Raw genomic sequence first — 14,859 nt, 5'->3', positions numbered from 1 at the left:
CCTGAGATCCACTGTTTAATCACATGCAAACGCTTCTATAAAGATGATCAGAACACGTTCGGGAAAACAAACCAATCTCAAGTGCTGGTTGCATGCGAGTATATATGGGTGTATCGAACGCACCGGAGCGCACAGCTCCGTTACGCGCTCCGGCGCACTGCCTCTTAGATTTATGAACATTACTGCTATTGTCATATTAATTATGACTGTAAGGATAATAAATGTTACGCCCAAGGTCATCATTCACGTGCCCGGTGATACAATTCTAAGGGTCTGGGAAACAGCTCCTATAACGCCGACCCTGGATACACCTCAGCAGTAAAGCAGGACTTCTGTCCCGTCAGAGGATGATTTCTTGATCTTCTCTTTTTGAGCAAATCAACCTCACTCTCTTTATGATGTTGTGAGCTCCAATATAAATGCCATGACAACACGGGCAGCTTTCCATGGCTGTACAGCCGATTACTTTATGACTTTATTGCCCTCCTGGTGATGAGTTTCATCAGGAGCTTATCTGAGATCAGTTTCCCCACCCAAGACCAAACCTTTTGCCACTGCAGGGAAACAGCAGGTACTGGTTTCAGATAAGTGACAAAGTACCATTTATGACCCCAGCAGCCACCAACACCTCACCTCCTCTCAAGACCTCCCATTTTCCAGCAACAAAGCGCCAGGAACCAAGGTCTGCTTGACAAGCTTAAAAACCTCAGGACCTAAAAAAAAAAAAAAAAAAAAGAGCACCATTACACAGAAACCATGCCGTCTGCGGAGAAACTAGCACATTTCTTGTCAAGTTCTGCTTTATGTGCAGCTGGAGTGGTTTTATTGGGTTTCGGGATGTCGACGGATTGGGCCGATGCCGTCTTGGACTGCGCTCCGCCCGGGAGTGTAATGTTCAATGGAACCTCCAGTCTCAAAACTGGCCTTTTCAATGGCACAGAAACCAAAATCAAATGCCCCAGGATTGACTCACCTGGAAAACCAGTGATCGGTAAGCTTCAAATAAGACTTCAACTCATTTTCTACATGCTACACTCTTAAAAATAAAGGTGCTTCACGATGCCATAGAAGAACCTTTTTGTCTAAATGGTTCCATAAAGAACCTTTAACATCTGAAGAACCACAAAAGCTTCTTTGGGGTGAAAGAAGGTTCTTCAGATTATAAAAAGGTAAGAAAGAGATGGTTCTTTAAAGAACCTTTGACTGAATGGTTCTTTGTGGAACCAAAAATGGTTCTTCTATGGCATCGCTTGAAGAACCTTTTGAAGCACCTTTATTTTTAAGAGTGTAGATTATGCAATTTGACATTGTTTACGTAATTTATTGCCTTTTTAAACATGTTAAAAATAAATTGGATCATTTAAATAAATTAAATAAGATAACAATACATTAAATAAATAAGCTAAATAATTTTTTTTTAATGAAAATAATTATACTTTAGTCAACCCAAAAATGTATGAACAACTTTACATTAGATAACAAAATATCATACAATCAGCATTTATTTTAATGAATCATTTTATGCAAAAACGTACAGAAAATATGTTCGTTAGGCTGCAAATGATAACCTATACTGTTCACTCTAAGGATAAAAAAGTTACAAAAGCTGTCACTGGGATGATGCTTCTTCCAAAGGTACAAATATGTAACATTAAGGTACTAATATGTATACTTTAGGTACTAAAATGAACCTTTAAGGTACATATATGCACCGTTTAGGGGTCAATAAGGTACAAATATGTACCTTTTGAAAGGGTACCGCATCTGTGACAGCTTTTATACCTTTTTTTCTGAGAGTGTTCAAAACGAAGACAAACAGTATTATGCCACATTGTGGTTGAGAAATGTGAGTGGAAAGTGATTCTCTACATCTGTGTGAACTATAGGAGAACATTGAGCAAAAACGATGATGCAGCATCTGAATGCAGACACCGTCTGTTTTGATATTGTGCCAAGATGCACAATGAAAATAAATCAAAAGCTAGAACTAAGACGACCTTTGGAATCTGCAGGAATTTGAACCGCCATTCCATAAAAATCACATGACCGTTTTATGTCTGGAATACATCAAAGGTTATGCCATTTTATGTCAAACGGCATCTTTCATGTAAAAACTCAACGTTTCACGCAATGAACTCATAATATATTGTATTTTTTCCTTCTCTCTGGCACTTAGTGTTCAACCGTCTGGCGAAATTAGTAGGCGCTCCCATCATCCTGCATGCTCTGGTTGTCATCCTGTTGGCTCTGGCTCTTTTGGGGTCTGCAGGCAGTATTCTGGTCACACTGTACAACAGCTTCAGTAACCCATATCAGACATACATGGGACCAATAGGACTGTACACATGCAGTGGACTCAGTGGTGAGCAAACACTCACTCACACCAAGACATTTGAATCTCAAACACTGTTTGGCTTGCATTTGACCTCTTCATTTTAATTCTTCATTAAACTCTTTTTAAATGTCTAAAACTTTGGCTAAAGGTTTAAATGAGTGTAAAAGTCATCCCAAGTCCTTTGGGTAAATTTGTGGTCACTTTTTTACTCAGCTAAATTTCACATGCAAAATCCAGTCATTCCAATAGTATTGTATGATAGCACGTTTCCACCACGGAATATAACAATTTTAAAAAGATAACTCCAACTTTCTGTTTCACAATTCAAACTGAATTCCGAATTGCAAGATATAAATTGACTTTCTATATCTTGCAATTCTGACTTTATATCTACAATTCTGTGAAATAAAAAAGTTTTTTTCTCAGACTTGTTTTTTATAGAACTTTTTAATGAACTGCAATACATAAACCCACAATTCTGAGATAAAAAATCCTAAATTATCATTTTAAGTTTACATTTCACAATTCTGAGTTTATATCTTATATCACAACTTTGAGGGTAAAAAAAAAACCTTTTCTCAGAATTGCAAAATATAAACTCAGAACTACAATATATAAAGTGCAATTGTGAAAATAAAATTCATAATTATGATATATAAACTTCATATTTTGCAAGTTAAACTTTTCTCCACAGAAGTGCGAGTTATAAACTCTGAATTTATATCTAGCATACTAAATTCTGAGTTTATATCACAATTCTGAGCATTTTGACTTTTTTTTCTCAAAATTGAAAGCTTGTGATTATCTCTCACAATTCTGACTTTATGTATTTTTTTGAGGATACATTTTTTTCACTTTTTTCTTTCAATTCCGAGCTTATATCTTACTGTTCCGAGTATATATCTAGTAATTCTGACTTTATATCTTACAATTATAAGAGCAAAAAAATAATAATAATAAGTTTTCTTTAGATTTACGAGAAAAAAGTCAGAATGGTGAGTTATAAACAGAATTCTGATGACTTTTTTCTTTCAATTCCAAGTTTATATCTCACAATTCTGAATTAATATCTTACATTTCTAAGGAAAATACATATATATTTTTCCTCAAAACTGCAAGAAAAAAGAAGTTTTTATCTCGTGGCAGAAACAGGCTTCAATATGATTGTGAGTTTCTCATGAGAGTGAAAACGTTCCCCACGCAGATTTCGCTCATGTTCAAGTTGGTCCTCCGAATTCAGTCCATCATACATCTACTCTACTGACTCTAATCTAGTTAAATGGACCTGTTTGTGCATGGGCAAGTTTGCTAATGTGTCTTATCTCTTGTCCAGTATGTGTGGCCACCCTGGCACTGATTCTGTACGTGTCGAACGCCTACCTGGGCGAGATGTTCCAGACGCTGGTGAAAGCAGATGAAGCCAACGTGGAGTTGAGGAATCCAAAAATTACCCTAAAGGCAGGGTTCTTCCTCCTGATACCGTACATCGGCGTCAACTTGCTGGCCATCCTCGTGGTCTATCTGTACGTCCACGCCGCATACACTCGCCGCAAAGAGCAGGAGAAACCAACGGAGGATGCGCCCAAAGAGATCATGATGTACTAAAGCGAAAACACAGACTGGAGCTCCATTAGTGAGAAACTGCCACATTAACTGTGAAGTGCACTGCAAAACTGAATTTAGCTGAATTCTGTTTGCCACAAAATTGTATTGTATTCATAGGCTATACATACAAAGGCTTAAAAGGTACACTTAAAAAAAGTCATTGCATTAGATAAGAGTGTCTCAGATGCTTTTTGTGTTCGTGTTTTGCTTGTGCTGTTTCTTTAAAATGAATGCCACTTTTTTGATATTTTATCTAATGCATGTTTTAAGTGTGACTTAAGTGTTCAAATATTTGTACGGGCCACTAAAAATATTTTATTGCACTTATGTTTAAGAACAATACCATCAAAATATTGTAAAACGTTTCATAAATGTCATTTAGGTGTCTAGCGTTTCTACTAAGAACCTAAAAATCATGTGCATGGCGTGTTTAAAAACGTCAAATTTACTTCTTTCAGTTCCTCTAGACTTTAAGCCAATTTAATACTTTTTTTTTTTGTGTGCACATTTTATTGCAGAGATGTGAAAATATTTAGCTCTATAGTATTTATCTGCTTATGCATCAAATATGATAAATAATTGTCTCATTTGTTGTTTTTATTTATAATAAACTGTCAATATATTACAATTCCTCTGTTTCATACATTCCTCAAATATTAGGCCTATGTAAATAATGCTGTAATTATTTAGTAAAATAACAAATCTTTTTAGAGTGATGATGATTTTGTGTTCAGTTTTTTTATATATATTTTTAACTAATCAAAGAGACCCAGTAAGACCACTAAAAATACCTGCAAAAAAGTATTGCTCACTCACTGATGTATTATGTATTTTAAAACCTGACTAATAAAATCTAATGGCTCACTAAATTACACTGACGGATTATGATATAAGAGATTATATGCTATTATAGGACTGTCAGGTCATGTCACCGTATGACGTCATTTACCACAATTACCAGGCCTTAGATGAACCTTTGGCCCTTGAACTTTGTGAATATTGAGTATTATTCACTAATAAGACGTGCAGGAGTGTGATCTGGGATTCATCCAGCAGGTTGCAGCAGGAGTGTGTTTATCCAGCTCTCTACTGCAACCATGCAAGGAGGAAACTCCTGATTTCAGAAAAAGGAAAAGTCTTTCTTCATTTTGAAAGACTGCATTTTCAATGTACTCAAGTAGCCTTTGTGTAACACAATATTCATTATTCATTATCTCAGAGTATTCACATATTCACAAAGCATATGGTCACAGTGAGGTACAAGGTTGCTTTCAATCCAATGCAGGGTTATTATAGTTAAATAAAACTAAAACTTAAACAAACAGGAAAAAAGAGAAAAATATGTACACTACCGGTCAAAAGTTTGGGATCAGAACGATTTTTAATGTTTTTTATTTTACAGGTGTTTCTTATGCTCGTCAAGGCTGCATTTATTTGATCAAAAATACATGAAAAAATGTATTATTGTGAAATATTATTATGATGTAAAATAACGTTTTCTATTTTAATATACATTAAAATATAATTTATTCCTGTGATGCGCAGCTGTATTTTCAGCATCATTCCTCCAGTCTTCAGTGTCACACGATCTTCAGAAATCATTCTAATATGCTGATTTATTATCAGTTCTGGAAACTGTTGTACTGCTTAATATTTTTTTGGAACCTGTGATAATTTTTTTTAAGGATTCTTTGATGAATAAAAAGTTAAAAAGAAGAGCATTTATTTAAAATAGAAATCTTTTCTAGACTACAGTTCAAAAGTTTGGGGTCAGTCCATTTTTATTCTTTCTTTTTTTGAAAAAAATTAAAACTTATATTCAGCAAGGATGTGTGATAGCAAAGATTTATATTGTTAGAAAAGATTAAAATTTTGAATAAATGCTGTTCTTTTTGACTTTTTATTAATCAAAGAATCCTCAAAAAAAGTATCGCAGTTTGGCTGTTTTAACTGACTGTTGCCAACATTGATCATTCTAATAATAAATCAGCATATTAGAATGATTTCTGAAGGATCATGTGACGCTTTAGACTGGAATAATGGCTGATGGAAATTCAGATTTGCATCACAGAAATAAATTATATTTTAAAGGATATTAAAATAGAAACCATTATTTTACATTGTAATAACATTTTGCAAGATGTTTTTTCTGTATTTTTGATCAAATAAATGCATAAGAGCATAAGCGACTTCTTTAAAAAACATTACAAGTCTTACTGATCCCAAACTTTTGACCGGTAGTGTATATGTATATGTATATGTATCCCCTTTTCTGCACTTATACTTCAGTGCTGTACTGTTATTCAACCGAAATTTGGTATAACTTCACTATTTGAATTATTTTCTCAATTGAATTAATCACTTCTGCTAAATTAATGAACGTAAACTAAATATGCGTAAACGGTAATAAAATCATACGTCCATGTACAGCTATTGATTCTCAGATATGAAGTGCATTTCATATGAAGTGAAATTCTGACTAAACTCTCCTCCTCCAAATCATCAGAAATTTAAGCTGACACCAACTCAACCTCGCTCTGAACTCAACACGTACTCACCTGGTCCACGTTAGACCTTTTGACATAAATGATCTCAACTAAAGCTTTAAAAACGAAGCTATCGTCTGTCACCACCATCAACACCAGCTCTGTTCATAACCCTGAACCTCTGAGAGACTCCACGACCGATGTAATGGCTCAAAAACATATTTAACATTTATGTATCAAGGTTACACTAAATAACTTATCCTAATATATAACATATTCAGATGAAATGCAACAAATGTATATGCACTGTACTTTTCCTGCACTGTAAAAAGTGGTAACCTGCAATTGTTGCATATAAAAAGAGCCGTTTTACCTGATTTAACCCATAAAAATAAAATTTGTTGGTATAAATTAATGTACTTAGGTTTAATGTTAACTATTTATGACTTGATATGTTACCATTTGTAGGTTACTATTTTTTTCAGTAGTCAAATTCTAAATATTTTTATATTTACATGTCTATTTTGTGGTGTAAACAAAGAGCTAAAGATTTAATAATGTCCATTAGGGTTGTCCATCAGCTTTAACATTTTCAAAAGCTAAATAAATGCTTGGACAAAACGTTCTTAAAGTAATATTTATGGAATGTTCTGATAACTTTATTAATATTTGATATACTTTCTCATAACGTTGAGAGAAACTATCTGAGATCAGCATTCTCTGAATGTCTATATGATCTTGAGTAACATATAATCATTGGGATATAAAAAAAGGAAGGGAAAATAGTAGGTTTTGAAATGACTATTATTCTACGTATACACAAATGTTACAGTATCAGTAAATTAGAAGCTCAGTAACTTTCTGGTCTGATACTTGGCTTTTCAATATATCAAAGTAAATGGAAGGAAATAGTATTCAAATGATATCAGTAATATTTATGGAATGTTCTGATAACTTTATTAATATTTGATATACTTTCTCATAACGTTGAGAGAAACTATCTGAGATCAGCATTCTCTGAATGTCTATATGATCTTGAGTAACATATAATCATTGGGATATAAAAAAGGAAGGGAAAATAGTAGGTTTTGAAATGACTTATTCTACGTATACACAAATGTTACAGTATCAGTAAATTAGAAGCTCAGTAACTTTCTGGTCTGATACTTGGCTTTTCAATATATCAAAGTAAATGGAAGGAAATAGTATTCAAATGATATTGATCACAGCGGGGTGTCAGTTTACCCTCTTTGTGGGGATTATGTGGACGCTCACGCGTGACGTTTCTCAAATGCTGGACTTCAGTGGGAATCTCTCAGAGGCATTTGGTATGCAAACACAGAGTGAATTACATCAGGAATGGAGGATAATCTCTTCTCCTTTATTGCAGACCTTTCTCTGGCTCTCTCTGAGTCTCGATCAGTGGACAGACTCCTGAGTTCGGGTCACTCGGAGGGTGTGAATGGATTAAGGAAAGACCCTCTGTAGTGCTGAAACACAATTCCCCCCTAAACCTGTATCAGAGTGGTGACACACACACACACACACACCTGTGTCTGCAGGGCATATACACACACACACACACACACACACACACACATACCCTAACCCCTATCTCTAACCAACTGTGTTAAACTATATAACACTGCAAATTCACACGTAAAGTGGCCCCTATCTGAATGCTTAAAATGCCTGAATATTATTGCATTAAATAAAAAAGATCAAATTTAAGTGCACTCAAATGCTGCAGGATCTTTTCTATGAACCAACTTAATTTTTGCTCAGCGTTATGTAATTGGATGGTGTTTTGGTGATTTTTAATGGATGCAAAGTCATTTCTCCCTTAATTTGGATAGGCATCTCAGAGTAACAGGCGTAGAGAAACACATGAACTATTAACATAATGCTGCACAAACATTAAGTAACACAATAATTGCACTAATAATTTGGTCTTCATTTCACTTCACTTCATTCTTCATTTTCAACTGGTCATGCAAACCAGTATGCCTAGCAGAGATGTTTATAAATGTGTATGTTTTTTAATTATTTGCAATATGTTCATCTATAACGTCATGTATTTCATTTATGTTTTATTTTATTTCTTTACTTACTTATTTTATTTTTTAATTTTATGACTTCTGTTCATAAGTAACTATTTACCGGTAAAATATATGTGCAAAATAGCTGAAACATGTGAAAACACTGTTTAAACATACATATGCATGTGTACAAATTTTGTTTTATTAAAGAAAAAAAAGAAAATGCAAATAAATAAATAAATACATACCCAAATTTTAGGCTTAATTTATATTTATGATGCTCAAACCTTAGCTAAGGGGTTCTGTTCCTCTGAACATAAAATATGATGACAAGAACATGCTGATGCCAAATCCATATGAATGTTTTGGCCACCATACACACATTCATAATCCAACATCCTAAACTTTGCACCCTGAGCAAGATTTACACCATGAGAGTGAGAAGTGATCTGAAACGGGGATTCCCATTCACACTCCGGGCCTGCGACTGATGCAGCGGAGACAGGCAGGAACCAGCGCTTATCTCTGCCATTAATCTTCATTTGTCAGAGAGGGCAGAGCATGAAGGGGTGGAGAGAAGGAGGGAGCGAGGAGAGAAGGAGAGAAGAGAATAATTACACCCTTGCTGTTCCATTATGGTGTCATTCTTCAGTTAACATCAGATAAGATCACACCTCGAGCTATTTCTCCACTTTAGCCTGCTCTTTCTCTCTCACACACCTGAACAGGCTGACAGAGAAAGCGGCTGTGTTCCTATTCAGCTGTCTACTGTCTACACAGGCAACTGTCTGCTAAAGCAACATCCTAATTAAAATGGCACTTAAGGGACTAGATCATAATTGATTTCAATAGAATTTTCATTTTGCTAAGCTAATGACACAATGCTTTATAATTTATATTATGTATGTATATATATATATATATACATTTTTGTTTTCCTTCTTTTTTTTTCTGGCCGAACCTTATTTCAAATATAATAATAATAATAATTATTATTATTATTATTATTATTATTATTATTGTAATTATTATTATTAAGAAGAAGAAGAAGAATTATTATTTTGAAAATTAAATATAATAATACAATTATTATTATTATTGTTATTATTATTATATTTAATTTGAACTTTCTAATGCCAAATTATGTTTCAAATGTACTTAAAGCAGCAAGAAATTATTTAAAATTAAAAAAAAAAAATCCTAATCTAAAATTATTCCTAATCTAAAAAAAACGTAAAAATTATATATATTTAGCTTTTTTTTTTTGTATATTTTGTATATATCGTCACGTTATAAGTCAGCATTACATTCACATTTCCTTTCTGCTTTTTTTTTTATGTTCTTGTTGCAATTCATTCTGACATTGTCTTTTCAGTGAAAAATAGATATGAAACAACATGAGGCATCAACACCGTGAATACACTTATAATGCCTTTAAATGCTCCCTAGGTAGGCAGCTTACTAGGGTTTGAAACAAACCTTGTTTCTCACACTGACGACCTGAAAAAGAGCTCACGACTGGAGGAGCTGGAAGTTAACCTGTCAAACTCCACCTATTCACCAATCTCCACTGCACATCTCAGTTTATCTTCCCCAGCGATTATCTTACAATTCACTATGATTAAGTGCACATCTGACCCCAGATCAGCGTCACGAGGCACGATATGTCTGAGCCACGGTTTGACTGGTGCAATCATAGGTTAATCTGTCCCAGTTAAGAGCTGTTGTCCCCTTTGGCAGGCCGGCGAGCGCAGAGGACGCCACATTGACGGCTGCTGTGATGTGATTGATGAAGAGCCCAGGCCACTTTCTCTGAGCTGAGCTCTTAACTGACCATTTGATGGATAAAGACTCTGACTGGACATTGCACAAGTCAAAAAAGTTCCATGACAGGAGAATATTATACTGCCCCCAGTGGTGCAGTTCTTACGGTTTCTTTATATGATTAAGTGCACATCTGACCCCAGATCAGCGTCACGAGGCACGATATGTCAGAGCCACAGTTTGACTGGTGCAATCACAGGTTAATCTGTCCCAGTTAAGAGCTGTTGTCCCCTTCGGCAGGCCGGCGAGCGCAGAGGACGCCACATTGACGGCTGCTGTGATGTGATTGATGAAGAGCCCAGGCCACTTTCTCTGAGCTGAGCTCTTAACTGACCATTTGATGGATAAAGACTCTGACTGGACATTGCACAAATCAAAAAAGTTCCATGACAGGAGAATATTATACTGCCCCCAGTGGTGCAGTTCTTACGGTTTATATTGTATTTGCACACAGCCTGAGGGACTGCTAATGAGAGGCAATGGGTCTACAAATGAACACTAACAAGACAGTTATAAAACTGTCAAGAGGATAAACACAGGCAATTATGTGAGATGACTTTACTTCTGTTTCTCTACACAAGACCCAGTTTTGTAAAATCACATTCATTAAAAAAACAAAACGCAAATGACGGCTGGGTAAATAATGCATGGGCTTAATATTTTCCATACAGTCGGTCAGTCCATAATCATATGCATTAAAATTCAGAGTATTACTTTTCATGTGTCCTGCACTGTTTGTGCTACAGACAGAAATGCATAGCAAGATACTAGTAAACATCTTAGTAACCACATAACAATGCAACCAGCACTTAAATATAGTTTTAAATGACACTAGAAATTCAAGCCTGCAGTTTCCAACATTTTCATCCTCACTGATGAATGCTTATGGAAGCTTGATTCCGCCACACACACACAAAAAAAATCAGTGCAACTTTTTTATCATATAGCTCATACATACACACACACACACACACACACACACAAATATATTTATATATAGAGAGAGTTTATATATACACTCCAAATTCTGAGAAAACAGTCAGAATTGTGAGAATTTTATAAATCAAAGAGTTTATATATCAAAATTCTGAGAATTATCTGTTAGAGAATGAATGACAGAAAAAAGTCAGAAGTGATAGAAAAAAAGTTTTTCTCACAATTCTGAATTTTCAGAAATTCCAATTCTCAGAATTCTGAGATATAAAATCTGAATTGTAGATGTTACCTCACAATTCCAGGCGAAAAAGTCAGCTAAATTGCAGAATTCCAATGTTAAATCTTGCAATTCTGAGTTTACATCTCATAATTCTGACTTTTTTCTCTGAATTCTGGTTGCATCTTTAAAAAAAAATCCACTATCTATCTATTTATCTATCTGTCTGTCTATCTGTCTGTCTGTCTATCTATCTATCTATCTATCTATCTATCTGTCTATCTATCTATCTATCTATCTGTCTATCTGTCTGTCTGTCCGTCCGTCTGTTCGTCCGTCTGTTCGTCCGTCCATCCATCTATCTATCTATCTAAGTTCATTTCTTTACATTTCTATTTGATTTTAATTCTACTTCCTTATAATCAAATTTAAATCTCAATTTAGCATCCTGTTTGCTACACTGATTCAAATTCAAGTAAAATTTGGAAAAAAAGCAAACTCAATTCAATTGTAAATATATTTTTCTAAAATGTAAGTTTTTTAGATATCCCAATTAGCTGTGAATGTGTGAATGTAATGTTTTCATTGGCTGTACTGAGTTAAACTGCTGCGGTTTTCAGTCATTATGCTCACACTTAAACTGACATTGATCCTGCAGCTTACTGTGAAAACTGCCCTCATTTCCCACTCAGAAAGCATCTTTGTATGTGGAGCAGCACATCTTCACTCATTTGCGTCTGTCAGTCGAGCAGTAACCGAAGCCGTAGGTGATGGGTTGGCGTTTGAGATGAAAGCCGAGGTCGTCACTGGAGCGAGACGCTCTTTCAGAGATCACAGACCTGACGGTGAAACTGAGAGGGTGATTCTCTTCTCTCCTCCACATGCGAGATCTCGCTCTCTCTCCCAGATCTCAAACGATGGGCGGATCCCATCGACGATCTCAGAGCGATATCATGGGGTCCATTTCAAATGCATTTCAACAGTTCCAGCAGCAGGCATCTCTTCACACTCAGCACAGGTGTCAGTTTGGTGAAATACTGTTGGTGCACCGAACGCTCCGGTTCGTCATGCTACATCTCCGGTCCATAAAATCCATAAAACATATCAGCACTGTTTGACGTCTCAATGTGATGTCAGGCTTGACGGACTGTGACAGCTCTCAGGGTTCACTCGCATGCAGATGGATTATGGATAAAAGAACAATGTGTTCTCCATCCTGAAAGAGCTTGGATAGATAGATATATAGGTCATTAATTATTATAGTACATTTTATTTTAAAAGTCATATGCAAGTCATATTTTTAATATGCAATCAATATACAGTGGGGGAAAAAAGTATTTAGTCAGCCACCAATTGTGCAAGTTCTCCCACTTAAAAAGATGAGAGAGGCCTGTAATTTTCATCATAGGTATACCTCAACTATGAGAGACAAAATGAGGAAAAAAATCCAGAAAAATCACATTGTAGGATTTTTAAAGAATTTATTTGCAAATTATGGTGGAAAATAAGTATTTGCTCCCATAGTTGATTTTTTCACACCAAGCTGCTTACCTATTGCAGATTCAGTCTTCCCAGCCTGGTGCAGGTCTACAATTTTGTTTCTGGTGTCCTTTGACAGCTCTTTGGTCTTGGCCATGGTGGAGTTTGGAGTGTGACTGTTTGAGGTTGTGGACAGGTGTCTTTTATACTGATAACGAGTTCAAACAGATGCCATTAATACAGGTAACGAGTGGAGGACAGAGGAGCCTCTTAAAGAAGAAGTTACAGGTCTGTGAGAGCCAGAAATCTTGCTTGTTTGTAGGTGACCAAATACTTATTTTACCGAGGAATTTACCAATAAATTCTTTAAAAGTCCTACAATGTGATTTTCTGGATTTTTTTTCTCATTTTGTCTCTCATAGTTGAGGTATACCTATGATGAAAATTACAGGCCTCTCTCATCTTTTTAAGTGGGAGAACTTGCACAATTGGTGGTTGACTAAATACTTTTTTGCCCCACTGTAGTTCAATTTGAAGCATTTGTGCAATGTGCTTATGCCTTCCAGAATGAAATACCACTGTTGAACTTCCTGGAATTACTATTCAGTAAACATTAAATGCTCTTGCTGCCATTCCAATTCAATTCTCAGTTCAACTTATTGAAACTTGCTGGAAGTTCACATTCATATTCATGAATTGATTCTGAATTTTGCATAGGCTGCTAGGATGTTTTGGGTGGCTTCTTCCAAGGTGTTTTACAAAAATAGTCAAACAAAAAGTTTCATTTCTTAGAAATATAAAAGAAGCACTGCTGCTCTGGCCTGACCTCACGCATTGACGTCTGAGACACAGAGGTTGAGAGGTTTCTGAGGAAAAGCCGTATCAGGTTCCTCGAGGTGGTTTTTGGCTGGCGCTGTAATTTGTCGTGTTGTCTGTGGATAATTGCAGGTTGGTATCATGTCCGTGGCTGAGAAAGGTGCGATGAAGGCGTCTTAGTCAACAGAGGAAGCTCTGAATGCCTGAAAAGCACATGGGTGGCTTTTGTGGCTAAACTGCACCCTGAAAGATGATGTGATGAGTGATACGGTGACTCTGCAGTCTGCAGTCTCCTGCTCAAAGACTGGAGAAAATATAAATATATTTTATATAAATATATAATAAATATAAATAATGTCTCAAACTGTGCTCTGATAATGAAACCTGCAATCAAAAGTCAACATACACATTCAAACTGACTAAATCAATTTGAGCTCAAACATGTTATTATTATTTTTTATTCTTTGTTCTTAAATTTTAATATCATTGAAATATATTTGTATTGCATAAATAGATATTTTATTAAATATATTTTTAACATATCTATGTATTACCATTCATGTTTGAGGAAGGATTTTTAAAATGTTTTTTAAAAGAAAAAGTTCTCCACTTAGGCTGCGCTTATTTGATTAAAAATACAGTAAAAACAGTAATATTGTGAAATATTATTACAATTTAAAATAACTGCTATCTATTGTAATATATTTTAAAATGTAATTCATTCCTGTGATCTGAATTTTCAGCATCATTACTCCAGTCCTCAGTGTCACATGATCTTCAGAAATCATTCTAATATGCTGATTTGGTGTTTGAAAAAATGTATTATTATTATCAATTTCAAAAAAGTTAGATTTTGTTCTTTGAAAATTGTATTTATTTATTATAATAAATGTATTTACTGTCACATCTTTGCATCTTTGCTGAATAAAAGTGTGAATTCCTTTCAAAAAGGAAAAAAATCTTACAGATCATCAAACTTTTGATCATTTAAAAAATATATATACCAACTACTATATCTATATATATATTGATATATACTATATCTTCTTTTTTATTCTATCTACTTGTTTTTCTTTGTGTGTGTGTGTGTGTATGTGTATAATATATATATATATATATATA

At 34.9% G+C, this 14,859-nt stretch overlaps 1 protein-coding gene across 1 annotated transcript; it reads left to right on the top strand.

The window, feature by feature from the left end:
• Nucleotides 1-756: 756 nt before the first annotated feature.
• LOC107582208 (clarin-3) lies at nt 757-3,940 on the top strand. Its single transcript, XM_016267958.1, has 3 exons — nt 757-991; nt 2,177-2,362; nt 3,669-3,940. Exons 1-3 carry the CDS (start codon nt 757-759, stop codon nt 3,938-3,940), a joined length of 693 nt encoding a protein of 230 aa, XP_016123444.1.
• The last annotated feature ends 10,919 nt before the right edge of the window (nt 3,941-14,859 follow it).

Source organism: Sinocyclocheilus grahami, unplaced genomic scaffold, assembly GCF_001515645.1.
Source record: "Sinocyclocheilus grahami isolate Dianchi unplaced genomic scaffold, SAMN03320097.WGS_v1.1 scaffold41.1, whole genome shotgun sequence".
Taxonomy (NCBI): Eukaryota; Metazoa; Chordata; class Actinopteri; order Cypriniformes; family Cyprinidae; genus Sinocyclocheilus; species Sinocyclocheilus grahami.
This window is presented reverse-complemented; position numbering and strand designations above follow the sequence as displayed.